This window comes from Dermacentor variabilis, chromosome 2 (assembly GCF_050947875.1).
Source record: "Dermacentor variabilis isolate Ectoservices chromosome 2, ASM5094787v1, whole genome shotgun sequence".
In the NCBI taxonomy this organism is placed as follows: Eukaryota; Metazoa; Arthropoda; class Arachnida; order Ixodida; family Ixodidae; genus Dermacentor; species Dermacentor variabilis.
The window spans coordinates 119752236-119769709 of record NC_134569.1 but is presented as its reverse complement, the minus strand read 5'-3'; the positions used below and the strand labels follow the sequence as shown (position 1 = coordinate 119769709).

The 17474-nt window shown below is 44.3% G+C and overlaps 1 protein-coding gene across 1 annotated transcript in view; it reads left to right on the top strand.

Moving 5' to 3' along the window:
• Nucleotides 1–16900, top strand: part of LOC142572621 (protein Loquacious-like) — a 36953-nt gene extending 20053 nt beyond the window's left edge. The window contains exons 7-8 of the mRNA XM_075681863.1: nt 5425–5734; nt 14566–16900. Of these exons, the coding sequence (XP_075537978.1) occupies nt 5425–5734; nt 14566–14702 (447 nt within the window). The 3' untranslated portion in view covers nt 14703–16900. The remainder of the gene's footprint in view (nt 1–5424; nt 5735–14565) is intronic.
• Nucleotides 16901–17474: the final 574 nt, after the last annotated feature.

Sequence of the window (17474 nt, the reverse complement as noted above, 5' to 3'; positions counted from 1 at the left end):
ATAAGTAGGGGTATGCGAATACTTGAATATATGAATACGAATCGAATTGTAACTTGTTGAATAGTTCGATATGCAAATTGAATCTTAAGTACCCGGTTACTCTAATATTCGATATATTCGGGGAGCCTGGTTGGCGGGTAATATGCGAAACACATTTCAGTTCTACTGTTCCATCATGGTCTAGCGCACAGGCTCTACATACACAGAGCCTGCATGCCATGAACCTAATAGCACGCAGATTTAATTGTGGTCGTGACGCAGCCAAACTGTGAAACTCAACTAAAACAGCCTTTTGTTTGCGTCGCTCGCACAGGCTGCACTATGTCTCGTTTCCTTCACAAGCAAAAGTTGTAGATACACTTGAGAGGAATCGGAGACTGCAATTCGCGAGCGCAAAAAGAAAGGGTGCCATTGCGAACCGCGAAACGGCACCCCACGGTTCGCTGCGTCGCGTCGTTGCATGGCTGGCGCAGGCGGCACTCACGCCACCTCTCGGCCGCAGAGCCAACCAATTTCTTTCTTACTTTTGCAAGCGGAATAGAGATGGCGCCAGTTTCTCTTCCCTCGTTTCCCGGGTGTGCTTCGCGTCGTTGGCCATTGGCATCATTTCACTGGGCAGTCTGAAACCACCAAGTCCCTAGTTATTGGAAACCAAGCCAACGTGTTCTGCTCTCGAATTTCATCTGCATTATCTGTTGGAAAACGTTATGTGACGATCCTGCTCTTGGTCAAGGGCGACATGACTGAACAAATGAAAACTGCGATTTGGAAACATTTCGTAAAGAACTCTGCCCAAGAGACAACGTGCAAAAGTTGTGAAACGGAACGTCGAACGCCATCGAGTACGTTGCTGCCACTTGCGAACCATCTCAAGAACAAGCATTTTTCTTTGCACACTGTGTTTTTTTAGAGACAGCAGGAAGCAAGGAAGACCAGACAGTGCACAGCCACTCATCACAAGTGTGCTGAAGCCAGGCAAGGACCTCTTGCAGCGCAAGAGAACATCGATAGCCACGAGGATTGCCCGAATGCTGGCGCTCGACCTTCAGCCTTACCTCTGTGTCGACAGTCGATGTTTCAAAGAACTGATGAAACACATGGAGCCGTACAATATACCCAGCCGTGCAACGTTTTCGAGGACTATCATCCCGGGGTTGTACAGAGACAGTCATGGCTGTCAAGGAGAGAATGCATGCGTATGTCCAGGAAGGCACAGAGTCGATCTAGTTTACAAGTGACATGCGGACGTTGAGGTTTAACCAAAGTTACATCAGCCTCACCTGCCACTACTTAACCTTCAACTTCAATACGAGAAGCTTTGCCTTGGACAACCGGAGTGTGACCGAGAGCCACGCTGCTTGCAACATCCTGGAGCACCTGCAAGCAATGATGGATAACTGGGAGCCGCCACTGCAAGAAGTGCCAGTCTATGTGGTGACGGACAATGCACGAAACTTCCGTGCAGCCTTTATGGGCATTTCTTGTGTCCCAATGCAGTGTATGCGCCATACACTGCAACTAGCTATAAAAGATGCCAAGAAAGAAAGAGCAGGAGTTACTGCCATTCTCAAGAAGTGTCGCGCAATTGTTGGTCATTACAAACAACACGGTGCCCAAGCTGCAACAAGACTGCAGGATTGCCAGCGATGAATGGAGCTTTCAGTTTTGGAACTTACTCAAGACAAGGTGAAAACGAGATGGAACAGTGAGCATGACATGCTGTCACGTCTTGTGCAGCTGTTTAGAGCTTGCCACCTCTGAGACAACTGTGCCCAACCTGACACCAGAGGAGTGGAAAGCAGTGGCTGGGCTCATTAAAGCTCTTGAACTAATCGCATCGGCGACCTTAATGGCCAGAAGTGTGCAACTTTCTCGTCAGTAGTGCCATTTCTCTGTGGAACACAAATGGTCCTTAAAGACTGCATTGCAGCCGATGATGACACCTCAGAGTTTGCAAGAAACTTGCTGAAAAGCATGAGGACAAGGTTTCCAGGGCAGGATGAGCAAGAGGAGTATGTGTTGGCAACTGCCTGTGACCCAAGGTTTAAGAACATCATTTGTGCTCCAACGTTCCAGGAAACAAGGCTCTTGGAGCTTGCACGAACTGAGTTGCAGAGCTCTCCAGGAGGAGTATCAAGTGACTGTACTGAAGCGTCAACATCTGCAGCTCACAAGGAGCGCGTCAGCGGTATCTAGGACAGCATTGAGAAGTTGGCAGCATCATGAGAAAGAAGGCACTCCTCCAAAACAGCCAACATCGAGGATTTTCAGCGGTACCTGCAAGAGCCCACTTGCAGTAAGGACCAAGACCCTCTAGCATTCTGGAAAGGAACTGGCAAGCAACACTTCCCAGGACTGTGCAAGATGGCCATGAAGTACATGGGCATTCCAGCAACGAGTGTACCAAGTGAAAAGTTGTTTTCAATGGCTGGTAACACTGTTACGGCCCGGAGGGAGTTGACCCCAGATCACGTACAACAGCCGTTTTTTTTTTTTTCATGAGAGCTTGTAAATATTCTAGCTTCTGTTAAATAATTTTGTTGTTCGATATTCAATTCGACATCCGGCTTTTATTTCTTGATTCCATTTGGTATTTGATTCGAGACTTACTATTCGGTATTCGCACATCCTTACAAATAAGTTTCAGCTTGTCAAGTTCTAGACTAGTCAAATGCTGCTCATGTATAAGAGCACTTTGGAGTTTAGATTTAAAAATGTGTTTGTTGTTTTCCTACCAGCCTTCTTCTTCTATGCTGTATTTCTTTGCTTGGTCATAAGAATATTCCAAGCATTCAGATAAACCTGTTTTGCAGATTCGTACGAATTCACCACACCTTGCAGGTTTCTGCAGAATTCATTGGTCACTTTTGCAGGACTTTGTCCGCTGAAACTAAAGCATTATTGTGCTGAAGTTTAATGGTTTGTAGCCCTGTCTGATTGCTGCAGCTAATTACACATAGTTGCTGTAAAAGTTCATATCGTTTTGTTTTCTGTTCTAAAAGTAAGCTTTCTTGTCTATTAAAATGATCCAAATTTGCAATTTAGTACTCCAAAATGGAGCTTTCTTTCTCCTAACCTGCTCCAAGTTTGGATTTTCCTGCTCCTAAAATTGCTGCAAATTTTATTTCAACTGTTGCACCTCTTTGTTGGTGTTTTGTAAAATTCATGAGAATGTTTTGTTTTTTCTCTTCCAACGCTGGACATGTTATTAACATTTGTTTCACAGTTAGAGGTTGCTGCCAACAATCACACTGGTGTTTCTTCATGTTTCAATAAAACGTTTTGAGTAAGGTGTTTGTGCCCTACTCGAATGTAAAAAAAAAATTCATATGTTCCTGGTATTGACATGTCTTCCCTTTGAGCACGGGTTTGATCATTTGAAGTTTATTCACTGTAGCGTTTCATTTCTTTCACATAAATGTTACAGGAAGTACCCAGATTGAGTCCTTGAATGGGATCTTTCTTTCCATTAGTCTTTCATGGGCCCACATTATTGCAGTTATCCACATTTTTATTTCTCAGCATAACCCGACTTGGAACCCAGCAGGGAGAAATTACTTAACATGTTTTTCAGCTTTGACCAGCATGCTCAAAATGTCGCCTCTAATAGCGATTTGCACTTGGATAATTTATGGAGGGCCTCTAGTGCACTTAGTGAACCTGACTGACTTTTTTACATTTCCCTGTTGCAAAAGATCATTCGATATACAGCAGAACCCTGCTAATATGTTCCTCATTGTTGTGTTTTCCTGGCTGCTACATCACACTTTTACGGTCCCAACATAAATCCCATTGGCTCCCATGTGTTATGTTACCCTTTGACACGTCTCCATTCTGCAATGTTCTGGCATCTTGCGTTACATTTGAATGTGACCGTCACATAAATTGAGCTGTGTGACCAACTGGTACGTTGCAACAAGTGAACAGTTTTGCAGTAAACACAAGCAAGGCGCTGCAAAGCATATCAGGAGAAAACATGCACAGAGCAGTTGTCAAAGCACCTGAAGAAGTGTGTATCGGTTAAAACCTGCCTGGAACCATGCACACTGGGCCATATCTGCCTGGTGCAGGGCTACATTTATTCTTTTGGGCTGGCAAGCATTAGATGTGTTGCATAATTGCTGGTTTTGTTTAGTCAGCGTCTCTGAAATAGAGCACTAGCAGAGACAAAAAGAAAGGAAGCTGGGTACCGGTGCAGCAGCGCCACTTATAGTTGAAGGATGTGAAAAATATTTGAAGCATGAGATTTGCAAGACGATGTCCTTTAACAGTGAGGCCATTCTATGATTAGTTAGAAAAGGTTTCCGTGGTCCCTTTAATTATACATGCGTGTCTTCCCCAGTCACAGAATGAGCACCGAGACGTATAATAACTGTACTGGCAGCCATTCAGGGTTCTTTGACGCTGCTGTAGTGATTTGCGGCCTTCCTCACGGTTATGCTTTCCTGGCTGGTAGATTTTTTTTCTTTTTTTCTGCAGTTTCTTGAAAAACTATCAGCGGTTTTCTACTGTATGGGCAATTCAAAATATAGCATATGACTACTGAAGCTTACCTGAAATCTCCGCATATCTGGAACAGTTTTCCCAGATTGTTAAAAGCAGGAATTCACTGCTCTGCGTATGAAGACACAAGGGCTTAGTTGTTTTGCACATGAATGTCGCAAGTCACTTGCACTGCGGAGTGGTCATAAATATACAGTCGACTTCTGTCAATTTGAGTCTGACAGGACCAACAAAATTAATCTAATTATCTAGCAGGTGGAATTAAACAAGATGCAGAAAAAAAACTCAAACACACCACCAATTCATTTGGCAGTATTTGCCCGATTCTAACACATCCCGAAATCAAACGCAAGCTTTCTTCAATGAGCCCCAAGTAGAAAACCTGACATAGAAATTACACTAGAGCTCTTAAGCAAAGTAGAAATTGGTTGCACTCTTTATTTTTTTACCTGAAAAAATGGGCAAGGGTCTAATATGTGTTGCACGAAGGGGGCCAGTTTCCTCAAGTCCGATTTGCTGCAATACATCAGTGTCTTGCGGTAAATCCTACAAATGCCGCGAGGGCAGTTGTATTATGTTCGACTGAGTGATTGCGTCCCCGTTTGGAGAAACACACTTGAAGGGGCATGTCTGATATGTTGATGTAGCGGTTCGAACAGCTGTTCGATACACACAAAGTACAATGGTATACTTTTGTATGGGATTTTCAAGGGGATGTTACAACTGTTTGATATAGACAATAATTCAATACATCCTGGATTCACTGTACAAAAAAAAATTAGCTAAACAGAAATTTCGTTGCAGTTGGCCTGAAGGTAGGATCGTGCAAGCTACAGGAGGAAGCTTTTCTTTCCCTCCCGTTGTGCCTGCAGCTGCCAGAGAGATGAGTGAACACACTGCACTGCTTTTAATTTCGTGCAGGATAAGTTTAACGAGTCTGGTCTCAGCTCTGGCTCTGGTGGATTGGGACCCTGCAGCACCGTGCTCCAGGAGGCCAAGTGCTACATGGGGCTGAAGGAGCAGAACATCAGTGCGCTGACTCCCCGGCACAGCCAGCAGGTGGGGCAGCTGCTGCGGCAGTTGCAGGCCTCGGACGGTGCTCGGCTGACCAGCCTGCAGGGCACCTCTCTCAGCACTGCAGGGATCGACTACGTCGGCCTCTTGCGTGAGATCGCTGACGAGCAGAGCTTCGAGGTTACTTACGTGCCCATAGACGAGCTCAGCCCCGATGGTGTGTACTGCTTCAAGTTTTTCTTCCTTCAGTTCTCCAGTTATGCTGGTTATTTTTTCTGACACTGTGTTCAGCATAAACAGAGGCACATTCACTATGAATGAAAACACAGAATGAGCATTCAAACAGGGATCACTCTGCGGCTGTGTGTACAAACCTTGCACATGATTGCTTCTCGCGTGCACAAAGTCCTTTTTTATAACTAGGGTATAGCATTTTCGTTTCAAAGAAACAAGAACCAAGAAGCTGCACCATATTTGTTTTCTGACATTCAGTTTTAATTAAAAATGTGCAAAGATCAAAATTTTCAAATTCAAATCGAATACAAATGCTTAAAGTTGAGTATCATATAGTGTAATGGATATGCAGATGCATTTATTCACTTTATATATTTTAACATGTTATAAGATCACAATTATGTTGTCAGCAGTAAAACAAAAAATAGTCTAGTAAGCTGTTACAGTAAAAGTTTATTTGACTTTTTGTAATTCATAAAATTGTCATTCATGCTGTCTGGTCTTGCCAACCTATGCATTAGTATTGCCTGCTAACTTGGAGACATTTGGCCCTACATTAGCTGTCGCTTCTTGGCAGCACCACTAGATGGCACAGCATGTTTAGAAATAAGTGCAAGGGAGGTGCCCAGCTGCCGCATGATGCATTTCACCTATGCATTTCAGTGGCCACATGGTGGTGACACTAGATGCCAAGTGTTCTTATGGAAGCGTGAAGGCAGAATCCCGTTGCATTACATGCCTCATCTCTAACTCATTTCGACGGTGGAAATACATTGTGTCGAAATATTTTTTCAGTGCTACACACATTACGGTTGACAGTCATCGTGAGATGGGTGTCGATTTTTTCTGTAAAGCTTTCCTGAAAGAGTGTACTTTAACGTCAACTGCATTTCTCAACTTTGATAAAGAGTGGTTCAGGGCCCCTTGTGTGCCCATGCTCTGTGCGAAGCTTTCCTGCAAAGCTTAGCTGCCCAGTGGCTGTGCTTATCGTTTATACTCGAATGTAGCACGACCGCAATTTTAACGCAAGGGTCTACTTTCCATTCAGGTGAAAGAAAAAAAAATTAAACCACTAATGTAACGCGAGGTGAACGGAAGAAGATATGGTACCTTCATTCAAAAAATCACGATTCGGAAACATCGTCTCAAGTCTCAGGTTTCCTTGGGCGGTATTCTTGGGCAATCCCTTTTGGACATAGTTTAACTTACGCGAAATTTCACGTGACTCTGCGCAAAAAGCCTCCCCGAAAAGTGTTTTTGGCGCTGGGCCAAGCTCGTTATCAGTGCCAAGAACACTATCGGCCATATACTTTGAGAGATTTCATACTGGGACGAGCTGTCTCACGAAAGCAAAACTAAGAGATTATACGTGATCACGTCATTTTCAAGCTTGTTTTAGATCAAGCACTTCTTAAGAAGCTACACAACCATTTGGGGACAGTACCAGGACACTACGATGTCCACACAGCCTTTCTGACCGGCCTTTCATTTAAAGAGGGCTTCCTGCTCATCCTGTCGTCCGGGAATCGTTGACGTCGAGCCACCAAGCCACGCTAGAATTTCCCTCCTCCTCAGCCATCAGAATTGCTAGTCTCTCGAAGCTGGTGTCATATTGAATGCACTACATCGTCATAAGGTTATGAATAAACAGAGTCTAAATGCAAAAGACCTCAGGGTACTGCAGCACCGTGACCGCGGCACCAGTCACAAGTACAGTGAAAATGGTGTTGATGCCAAAAAAAAAAAACAAGTTTTGACCTTGATCTACTTGTCTATAGATTGGATCAAGCCATAAAGGTACAGGTTGTAAATGTAATGCTAAAAACCGTGGAATTTAGGATATTTGTTTTAGAATTGCAAATTTTATTGTTATTTGAACACAACGCACAGTTATAGTTTAAGCAACAAAAATCATGAAAGAAACTTGCATTACAATCGAGTAAATGCAGTACCTTATGCATTAAATTTTCTACCATCCCCCCCCCAGAAAATTGTGCATATAAACGGCCACATCATTTTCATAGATTAGATAGAAACAAACGCAAGGAATTGTGTTGGCTGCTGCAGAGCCAACAGTATGTTTCATTTGCTTCGAATACAATCGAACCCAACATTACTAGACTAGCTTCAGTTGTCAAACTCTCCGCCCGTGCGCTTACCGCCGCTGTCACCACTCCTTTGACAGCCACCAGATGGTGGTTCCGCTCGATCGAGCTCCACTGCAGACGCCTCGCCGCAGCCTTGAGCTCGTGCAGACGGACAGCTTGCACATATTTCATGCTCGCTGGCGGTCTCCCTTGTCCGAATTAGTGATACCTTGCGAAAGCGGTATCCACCTACAGCAATAAGATGTATCGGGCTAGTTGGTTCATACTGAAATAAGGGAAACTGTACGAAAGGAAGAAACGCATACGACGAAGTGCAGAAGCTGCATTTCGGTGTCGTGTGTTCCTTCCTGTCATCTTAACCTTTCACGCAGTTTACTTTTCACCTAGAGCAACTAGGCACATTTCGTCGCTGATATTACTTGCTTAATTAAGTTTGGCCTGGGCCAGTAATAAGCCAGCCAGCGAAACCAAATTTATTATCCACAAAAATAACTGCACAACTTTCTTGTGAAACAATGAATGCGTTACTTAAAAAGAATGAAGTAAAAAGAAAAGATACAACTGCATGCCCCACATATATAGCTAAGACCTAAACTGTCGCAAGGGACATAATCTAGGCAAATGATTTACGCCCACGTGGAAACCAACTCCACCTACAGCAGTTTGGCACATTTCCTCGCTGCCTTTGCTTCAAGACTGGATACCCGCCGCTGCTCCAGGAGGAACCATGCATAACAATGCATGCACGCTACTAAATAAAATTTAAGGATGCTTGCACTCAGTTCCTGAAAGTGCAAGGCGCACCCAGCAAGACTCAGCGTATTCTCTGACAGCTCTTCTAAGATGGCCCAGAACAGGTCACCACACCTTGTTTGACTTTGTTAGTTGTTCTATAATGCTTTCATTGGCTGACAGCACAGATGTTAGGGCTCCAAATGGATGCTTCAAAGCTCCAGGCACAAATGACCTAAGTTCGGTGATAATGGCTGCAGGGGCTGTATTCTGAGACAATCCACTTCAGCGATAGTTCGCTGTTAGGCGCACGCTGATTGGCTGGTTGAGCAAAAGCTCATGATGTAGCTCATGTGATTTTGCTAAAACAAGCGATCAGCACGTGCCTGACGGCGAACTATTGCTGAGGCGATAGTATCGCCAAAGTGGATCGTTTCAGAATACGGCCGCAGGTGGAACGCCTGAGCAACAAACGCGGTGAAGGCCCCAGTTTCCCAGATAACATGCTTGCTGAAATCCACCGTCAACAGCCAACCACAATACACCAACACTGCACCACGTGAATTGTCTGGCCCGTCCGTGTAGCCAGCTAGTGAGGAAGTGAAGCTGGGTGCGACTGCAGCGCCACGAAGGCACAGGTGGGTGGAGGTTCCGTGCAACACCGCCGAGTTTGACAATAGAAACTATACCATCGGAAGGAAAGCTACGAAGGCGAAGCGCACAAAAGGGAGAGTGCTTCTGAAAAGAGTCCCGCGTTTCCATCCACATTAGTTTAAGCTGGAGACGAGGAAACATAAACACCTTATCAGCAACCGTTAAATTAGACAAAACACACCACTGAATGTAAGAGTTCGCTTATTTCGTGGCTTTTCCCTTCTGCATCTCGGCAAACGTGAAACCATTGCACGTGGAAGCTGCTTTGATTCAGTGCCTGTTCCGAGCAACCAAAAGCACTGTCAAACGCTGGCGGACTACTTGGCGCGGTAACACGTGCAGAAGCTCCGCCCCCATAGCTTTCTCTTCACAGCCACAGAAAGTTGTCCACAAATATAGTCTATAAGTGGGGTATAATCCACTTATAACAATAATCAAATGCCAAGAAAATCCCACCATTGTAACCTATCATTGTTATAACAGGGTTGCCTGGAAAAGGCAATCCGGTTACAGCAGCACCAGACACGGCAAGCTTCCGTTGCTTCATCGGCCTTGCGCACCCCTCTCTCATCTCTCTTCCACCCCTTTTCAATACGAGTCGCCAAGGGAGACGGGAGAGAGGCCCACAAGGCTGGTGATGCATAGGGTGAAGGTGTGTCATGAGGGGTGCGGGGCATGATGGCGGGTGTGGCGAAGGTGTGCAATATGCATTTTTTTTTTTGTCTTCCTTTCTTTTTCTTTTTTTTTCTTTCTTTTCTGCCACAGTTACTTAGTGGCCAAATAGTTCTATAGCCAGTAATGCAGCACGGGAACATTGTAGTGAGTGGTTTGTTTTACCATAAGACACACAGAAAAGTTGCTTATTGTATCGGAGTATTGTTAAATCTGGTATCATAATAAGTGGGTTCGTCTGTATTTGCATCCCATCTAGTATTTGAAAATATTGAAATACCTGGTTTTCAAATCTAATTGAATATTAAAAATGTAATATTTGATGCCATGCAAAATTTGTTAATATTCCCACACGCCTAGCTTTAACTGAAAAGGGTCATTGAATGAAAATTTGTCACCAAAGATAAAATGACAATTGGCATGTCTTGGCAAGCCTGCAATTACACGATGCAACGAGTCTGGAGAGGTCAAAGTCGAACGTTAGCTGGTTGTCCCAGCTATCTTTGTCTTATTTGTGTCTGAGCTTCCTACCTGCAAATAAAGCCTCAATGCATTTGTGATTGAACCTCAAATTCCCTCATCTTTAATTCCTGCATAGCTGCATGGCCATATAGCAGCGTGCGCTTGCTGAATGGTTCTTTAAAGCTTCGAAGTGATCATCAGTGAGCATGAAATGGAAACCTCGGGCTGTAGCTAACACTTCGCAAAAGGACTTATCTTTGTTCCGATGAAGTGCTCTTGTCGAATTGTTGCCTCCAGGCTGTGGAATGCCTTGTTCGGTTCGGCCGCTCTTAATTACTTCGTCCCCATCCTCTTTTGAAGCCTTTGTCTTGCTTAAATTTCTAAAACATTGTTATAAAACATCGTTATTCTTTGCATTGGGTGCAACTGCACGGGTGAAGAGCCTGGGATGTTCAGTTATACAGTGCATTTCAGTGTCAACAAAACTAGTGCACAAGATATTCACTGAAAAAAATTGACTGATAACTCCATAACAAAAATAACTCTCTAATAAACATTGTCGAACGAAAAAAATAAAGCAGTGCATGTTTACCAGGAAAAAAGATTAATAAAAAAAACACAACTTTTGGGGGGGGGGAATAGAAGCTGAATATAGCTTGCCATATTTTACGAAAATAAAAACCAAAAACACTGAATCATTGTTATAAGAGATACGCTACAGATGTGATCACTGTTCATATTCCCTTGACCCTTCATAATGCACTTGTCGTGTACTGGGTTATTGTGGATTACAGTCAATGCCTAATTTTTCTGACACCCAAGAAACCATGAGAACATCAGAAAAATTTGGCAGTCCAAGAAAGCTGTTTCTTGTAGAAAATGCACCATTTTATAGGTATTTCTTGGATGGAGATGGTCAGGGATAAAGTGTCAGACTTGTGCTGCAACTCTGCCAATGCATTGTCAAGGTGGCTCTGAAAAGTTCGACAGAGGGTGTCGTTAATGGTAGCCGGCGCTATCTTCAGCTTGGTCAGCGCTACCTGTTACAGCCTTGGCAGCGTAAAAGGATCATTCATCCTCTTTTGCACCATGTTCCACTTGCTATAGATCTTTGCTGTACACTGATGAGTCATCAGTGCTCACATCAAATCGGAGCTCATCAGCTGTGCAGACACTGGCTCTTCATTCTCAGTGTCTGAGTCATCCGAATCCTCCACACAGAGTTTGAGATTTTTGTCGTCAGCGGCGAAGTTATGCTGATTGGAACCAAAACGCCAGCGGGGTGCAGGTCGTCAAACACAAAATCCATGAAAGGAGATTGATCGCAGATGCTGTCGTTCTCTCCGGACAAGACAGTGTGAAGCCCGCATGGCCAAAGTTGCTAAGCATCTCTTGTCTAACCACGTTCCACAAGTCTGCAAGCATGCCAACAGCAGACCTAAGGTTAACGGTGTAACTTTTGCCGCTGTCTGAGCACAGCACCATGCAGCTGAGCATGCGTGACCTGTGTAGAAGCTTCAGGTTGCGGATCACGTCTTGGTCCATTGGCTGCAGGATTGCTGTGATATTCAGTGGCAGAAATTGCATCTGTATAGCCTTTAGGTCTCTGATGTTGCCATGCGCACCAGAGTTGTCCACATAGAGCGGAACTTTTTGATTCTGCTGTTCGAACCTTATTTTCAACTTGCAAATGTACACTTCGAATAACTGCTGTGTTATCCGGGCCTTCTTGTTGGCCTCATACTGAACAGGTAGGGTTGCCCCCTTAAAAAACCTTGAATTCTTCGATTTTCCTATGACGAGCATCGGAAGCTTCTCGATGCCCAAGATGTTGCTGCCGACGAGGACAGTCAGCCGCTCTTTCCTGTGTTTGCCGCCATGGCGGGGGTCACCAGCAATTGCAAGTGTTTTCTCTGTGAACATGTAGAACAATCCACTATTATCGCAGTTGAAAATGTTCTCAGGCGCAAACTGCTGCAACGAAGGCTGTAGCTTTCCATTCCGATACTGCACAATGGCTGAATCGTCGACAGTGCGGCTTTCCCCTCACATCTTCTTGAACTTGAGGTCATTGCGGTTCTTGAAATTTCTAAGCCACCCATGCTGAACTTGAAAGTCCTTGACGTTCATTTGAAGCGCGAAAGCCTCCTTCCTCCCTTTGCTTGAAGATGTCATCCGAGACTGGGATTTGCTTTGCTTTCATGGTATTTAACCACACGAGGAGTGCTTCCTCAAGTTGTGGGTAAACACCCTGTGTTGTATTATTATTATTTTTTTTTTAGTCCCAGTTGACTTTCTGGCGACTTCCAAGATGTTCAACTTATTTTTCATGAAATCCGAAACTGTTTGCATCGAAATTCTGAACTCCTTGCCTACGTCAGCTTGTGACTGGCTGCTTCTAATTTGCTTGATGATGGCGACTTTCTTTTTCATCCTCAGCCTACGATAGGGCATTGTGCGCCTCAAAGCCGTGAGCGAATGTGATGAAGGCGTAGTCATTGCCATTGCTATCAGCTGTGAGTCCGCTCGATGAAAAACACAGTACTAAACAGCAGGAAGCTTCTCAGCGAACGTCAAAGGGGGCGCATAGCAGCACAACGTGGTCGCACGACCTATTGCAAGGCTCACCAAACAACTAAACACAAAAGCTACAGCTAAGGCAAGCTGTGGCTGCCAACGGATTGGCGTGCGAGAGCGCTGGATTGTGGTTTCAATACAATGCGGTGGCCACAGTTCTACAGCTGGCTACAGCTAGCGGATCAGCATGTGAGAGTGGGGGTTCAACGTTGGAGATAATCAAAATGGCAGAGATGAATGCCACTTTAGACCTGCAGTTAGGTGTAAAAAGTCCAGAAAATCAGACATTGACTGTAACTACAGGGCCTGTCATCTCCACCATGGGAGGAGAGCAAGTGTGCTATGACTGAGAGATAGTTCTTTTCTGAGCATAAGGTGGTGGGTGTATTTCTCAGTTTGCCACAGCTGTACTCCAGTCAAGACAGAATGTAAAAACACTCCTTACCAAGCGTTGGGTGCATATTATTAAACCACAAGTGGTCTAATCTAAGGTAACCACATGGTCTAAGGCAACTGCTGCCTCGACCTAGGCAACAGCACCTTTCCTGCAGCAGAATCATTCAGAACCCACTTAACTTGCATCATTCTTTCTCCCTGTAGAATCCCGATTATTGTAATTCCTTATATTTGAGCCAACAAATATCCAAATGTTTCGTGTAGTAGCGAATTCTCCAGTCAAATATGAATCAAACAGCAAGGACTGTTCGATTAATATATGAAGTTTAGAATATTTGTGCACTCCTTTTTTTTATGCCATGTGAGTAATTAAAGAAACAAATTAGATCATGCAGCGCCAACACGCAGTCGGTGAACTAGCATTTTATTCTATGACTATTGTTAAGAACGGCCAGCTGCAGTGCATGTTTTGCCGTCCAGTTGCGGTGGGGCACTGCCACCAACCTCTAGCCACGGCGTGACTAAGTCGACTTTGTGTCGGGAACAATACGCGCATCCTCCACTCTCCGTCGCTTCAGCTAGAATGCGCTTGACGAAGCAGGCTTTGTGCTGAATCCGCCACCTTGAAATCGGGGGAGGACTGAGTGTTTATAAACGGCTGTTGTGTGGATGCTCGATTCACTTTCTTAAGCAGTCATGTTAGACTGACACTCTCTCCCAAGCAGTCATGTTAGACTGATATAAATATTGTAAATAAACCCATATTCCTCGTTCTCGATGAGACGCAGTCCTTCCCTTCATCAACGTCCTCAGCGTGGATAAGTTGGACGACGGCATGGGCCAGCTACCTTCTAATTCATACCCGACTCCAATTTTGACAACGGATCACGAGCGATGGGATTGAGCCCCCAATCTTAACACTATGAACACCTGTTGATTGAGCAGTTGTCTTTGTTTTTTTGCTTGTACAGGATTTTAGGCATCTTCTCAATCATTCATACACGCAATCACTAATATGATTGATGCTTGTCCAGCTCATTGTGCCAAAATGAACCTGTAAATGTGCTGAAATGTTAGCCCGTTCTCCCCAAGCCATCCTGCTTCAGCTTGGTCAACTGCATTCCTTGTATTTTCTAGCATCTTGTCATAAGAGCATGTAGTACCGCACCCAATGTTGCCGCTCATCTTCGTCTTGTTTGTTTTGTTGATGCAGGCAAGCACCAGTGCCTGGTCCAGCTGACGTCACTGCCGCTGGCAGTGTGCTTTGGCACGGCCGACACGCCCGAGCAGGCACAGGTGGCTGCAGCGCGGTGCGCACTGCAGTACCTGAAGATCATGACCAAGAAGTGAGGCAGGCAGGGTACCTGGCTCAGCAGCATGCTGGTCAACCTGGATTGAACAGAGGAGTTCTGCCACCCACATGGCAGAAAACCCTAGCATTTTGATGTTCAAGGTACCTTGTTCAAAGAAAACCCGTCTCTAGTCAGATGAGCTGCACTTCGGCCTTTGGCTGTTCCCTCCTCTTCGTTCACCCGCGTCCTTAATCCGACCTTGGGGCAGTGTTGCGTTCATCCGGTCCCACGCGTGTGGGGCAGGGCCTATATGCAAAGCCAAGCCTGCACAAAGGTTGATGTAGCTTTCATGTCCGATCGACAAGGAGGCAAGTTGCTGCAGGCTGGCCTATAACGTCTTCCCATTTTTTTATCGGCTTCTACCTCTAGCCAATTGCATTTCTCTCTCAGTAACAGCTCTCTCAGCAGCCAAGGCATACTTTATTTTGTTCCCTTCGTTTTACCTTTGGACTGTTTGCACTAATATTAGGACTTCAGGCTTAGCTGATCCAGGTGGTTTGTGATTGATGCATTTTTCAGGTCTGTGCTGAAGTGCAGTTTACTCTTGCTTGTTCCAAGAACGGCAAGAGAGGTGCAATCATAGTAGCTTTCTCATTAAATGAGATCTGCGGCTGCACTTTTTCTCATATTTATTTGTTTGTTACTCGATCGAAGGTGTTTGCTCCTGCTTCAAAGAGCTAGGACAAAATGTTATTGTGGAGGACAAACACAAACGTTTGGGGCCTCTGGACATTTTCGGAGAGAGTCTAGCGCGTTTTTCTAGACAAAAGACCTTTTTTAAAAGTGTTCCAAGACGTGTAAATCCTGGATCACTTGGCCAGTCACTAAGCTGTGCTGGCAAGTGTTGCATGACATACACATGAAAAAAAAAAAAAGGCCTTCTTGAGTGATTTTGATTGTGCATTTAACAGCAAAATTCCCATTCTACAGTGCACTGACTTGACTAAGCTAGACTCCACTGTTTGTCAGTGGGAAAGTGCAGCACCATAGTTGGACTGCATGAAGGGGATAAATCCCTCTGCTTGTTTTATTTACTAAATGATGAAGTTCCACAATCTTTGCATCCAGGCTGTGACGAATTGCATGAGCATTGCAGGGACAAGTGCATGTGGCATTGCACTGTAATCTTTCGGAAGTGGACTCCTGCAGTGAAACATCCACAGATCTTTCAGTGGCTTCTTGCTGTAGCTACGTTCAACTTGTTCAGCAGTTAATGCACCTGCGTAGCTCACGCAGTCTTTTATCATTGTGAAGAATAACTTTGCTATGCTCTGCTCTGCAAGAGAGAGAGAGAGAAAAATGTGTTTTTGTAACACTTATACGTTACCCGTGCGGAAACTGTTGCCAGAAGCGCTTTTTCTTCTTCTTGAACGGACGCTACAAAAGGAGGGATGAAGAGCGTGGCCTGTTTTTTAACACTAAGCAAAGAGCCAAAATTGTGAACGAAGATGGGGGAACAGCCAGCAACCCTAGCTGCAGAAAGCATTTTCTCTCACATTCCGAGGAACTGACACGAATCGGGCATCCAATGATCTGAAAGTCTGGAGATTGGGAGGGAGGACAGCCACACCATTGTCTTTAATATAAAGATATTTTCTTGAATGGAAAAAAAAAATTCAGTCTTTTTTTTTTTTTTCTTCCTGAAGCAGGTGGTGTAAATCTGTAATCAGAGTAGTGCTTCTAAAGTCCCTTTGTTGTTCTCACAAGCATTTTGGGGCAAGGTTTTAACCTAGTAATTTTTTTAAGACAAGTTTTTTATTTATTATTATATTTTTTTCTAAGCACTGGTTGAAGGTTAGATGCTACAGTTTTGAACTGCATGCTGCATTCTGGGCATCAAGAACAAATAGGGGTGTATGCAGTTATAGAAACGCACCTTAAAGACTTGGAATCTCCCTTGGTATTTCTGCACCATTCCGTTTTTTTTTTTTTTTTTTTCACTTTTTTTCCTCCCTGTAGTCTAGTGCAGGCATTTTGCCACAATTGCGACTACATAAGATTGCTTTTGCAAGTTATCTATGGTTGCTGGTGTGTGACGATAAATAGGATGGGACTTCAGGCTGGCAAGGAGGGAATGAATATTAACCAATCATGTAGGTGGGAATTTTTCTCTTAACTATCGAGCATTAGGCTAGCTTTTTTCCCAATTTCCAACCTTTCATCTGCGAGTGACAAAATAAACGGTAATCAACAATACTACTGTGTTGTGTGTTTATTCAATGGCAACAGATGGAACTGTTATCAAAAGCACTCAGTGCGTTTTGTAATCCTGGGTGAGACCTACACTGCATTGCTCCAAGGCAGTGAGGAATTAATTTCCTGTTTTGCGTGTTGTGTGGCTGGTGAAAGGACATTACTTGGAAACTCCTGCGCCAGCTTCCTAGAATGTAGGTTTCAATAGTGTGTAGGCTGTGTTTATGTGATAAGTGCAGCATGGTGTTAAATGTAGCACTTAGGAGGACAACACAGACATGTTATCATGTGTTCCGAACAGGTGTAATTGTGCATGCTTGAATCTAGTTTGGCTGAATATTGCTTTTACTAATAATTCCTTATTAAAAATTCAGCAGCGCAGTACTCTAATGTGTTCATGAGGACTTGACAAATATGATACAGTTGAACCTCGCAATAACGAAATTGTTGGGGAACACGAAAAAATTTACTGTCGCGACAATTTCGTTATTGTGAAATGAGACGGCACATATAGGCAATGTGTCACAGAACAAAACTTAACTGTCAAAATTCCGTTAGCCTACTTTCACGAGCTTGC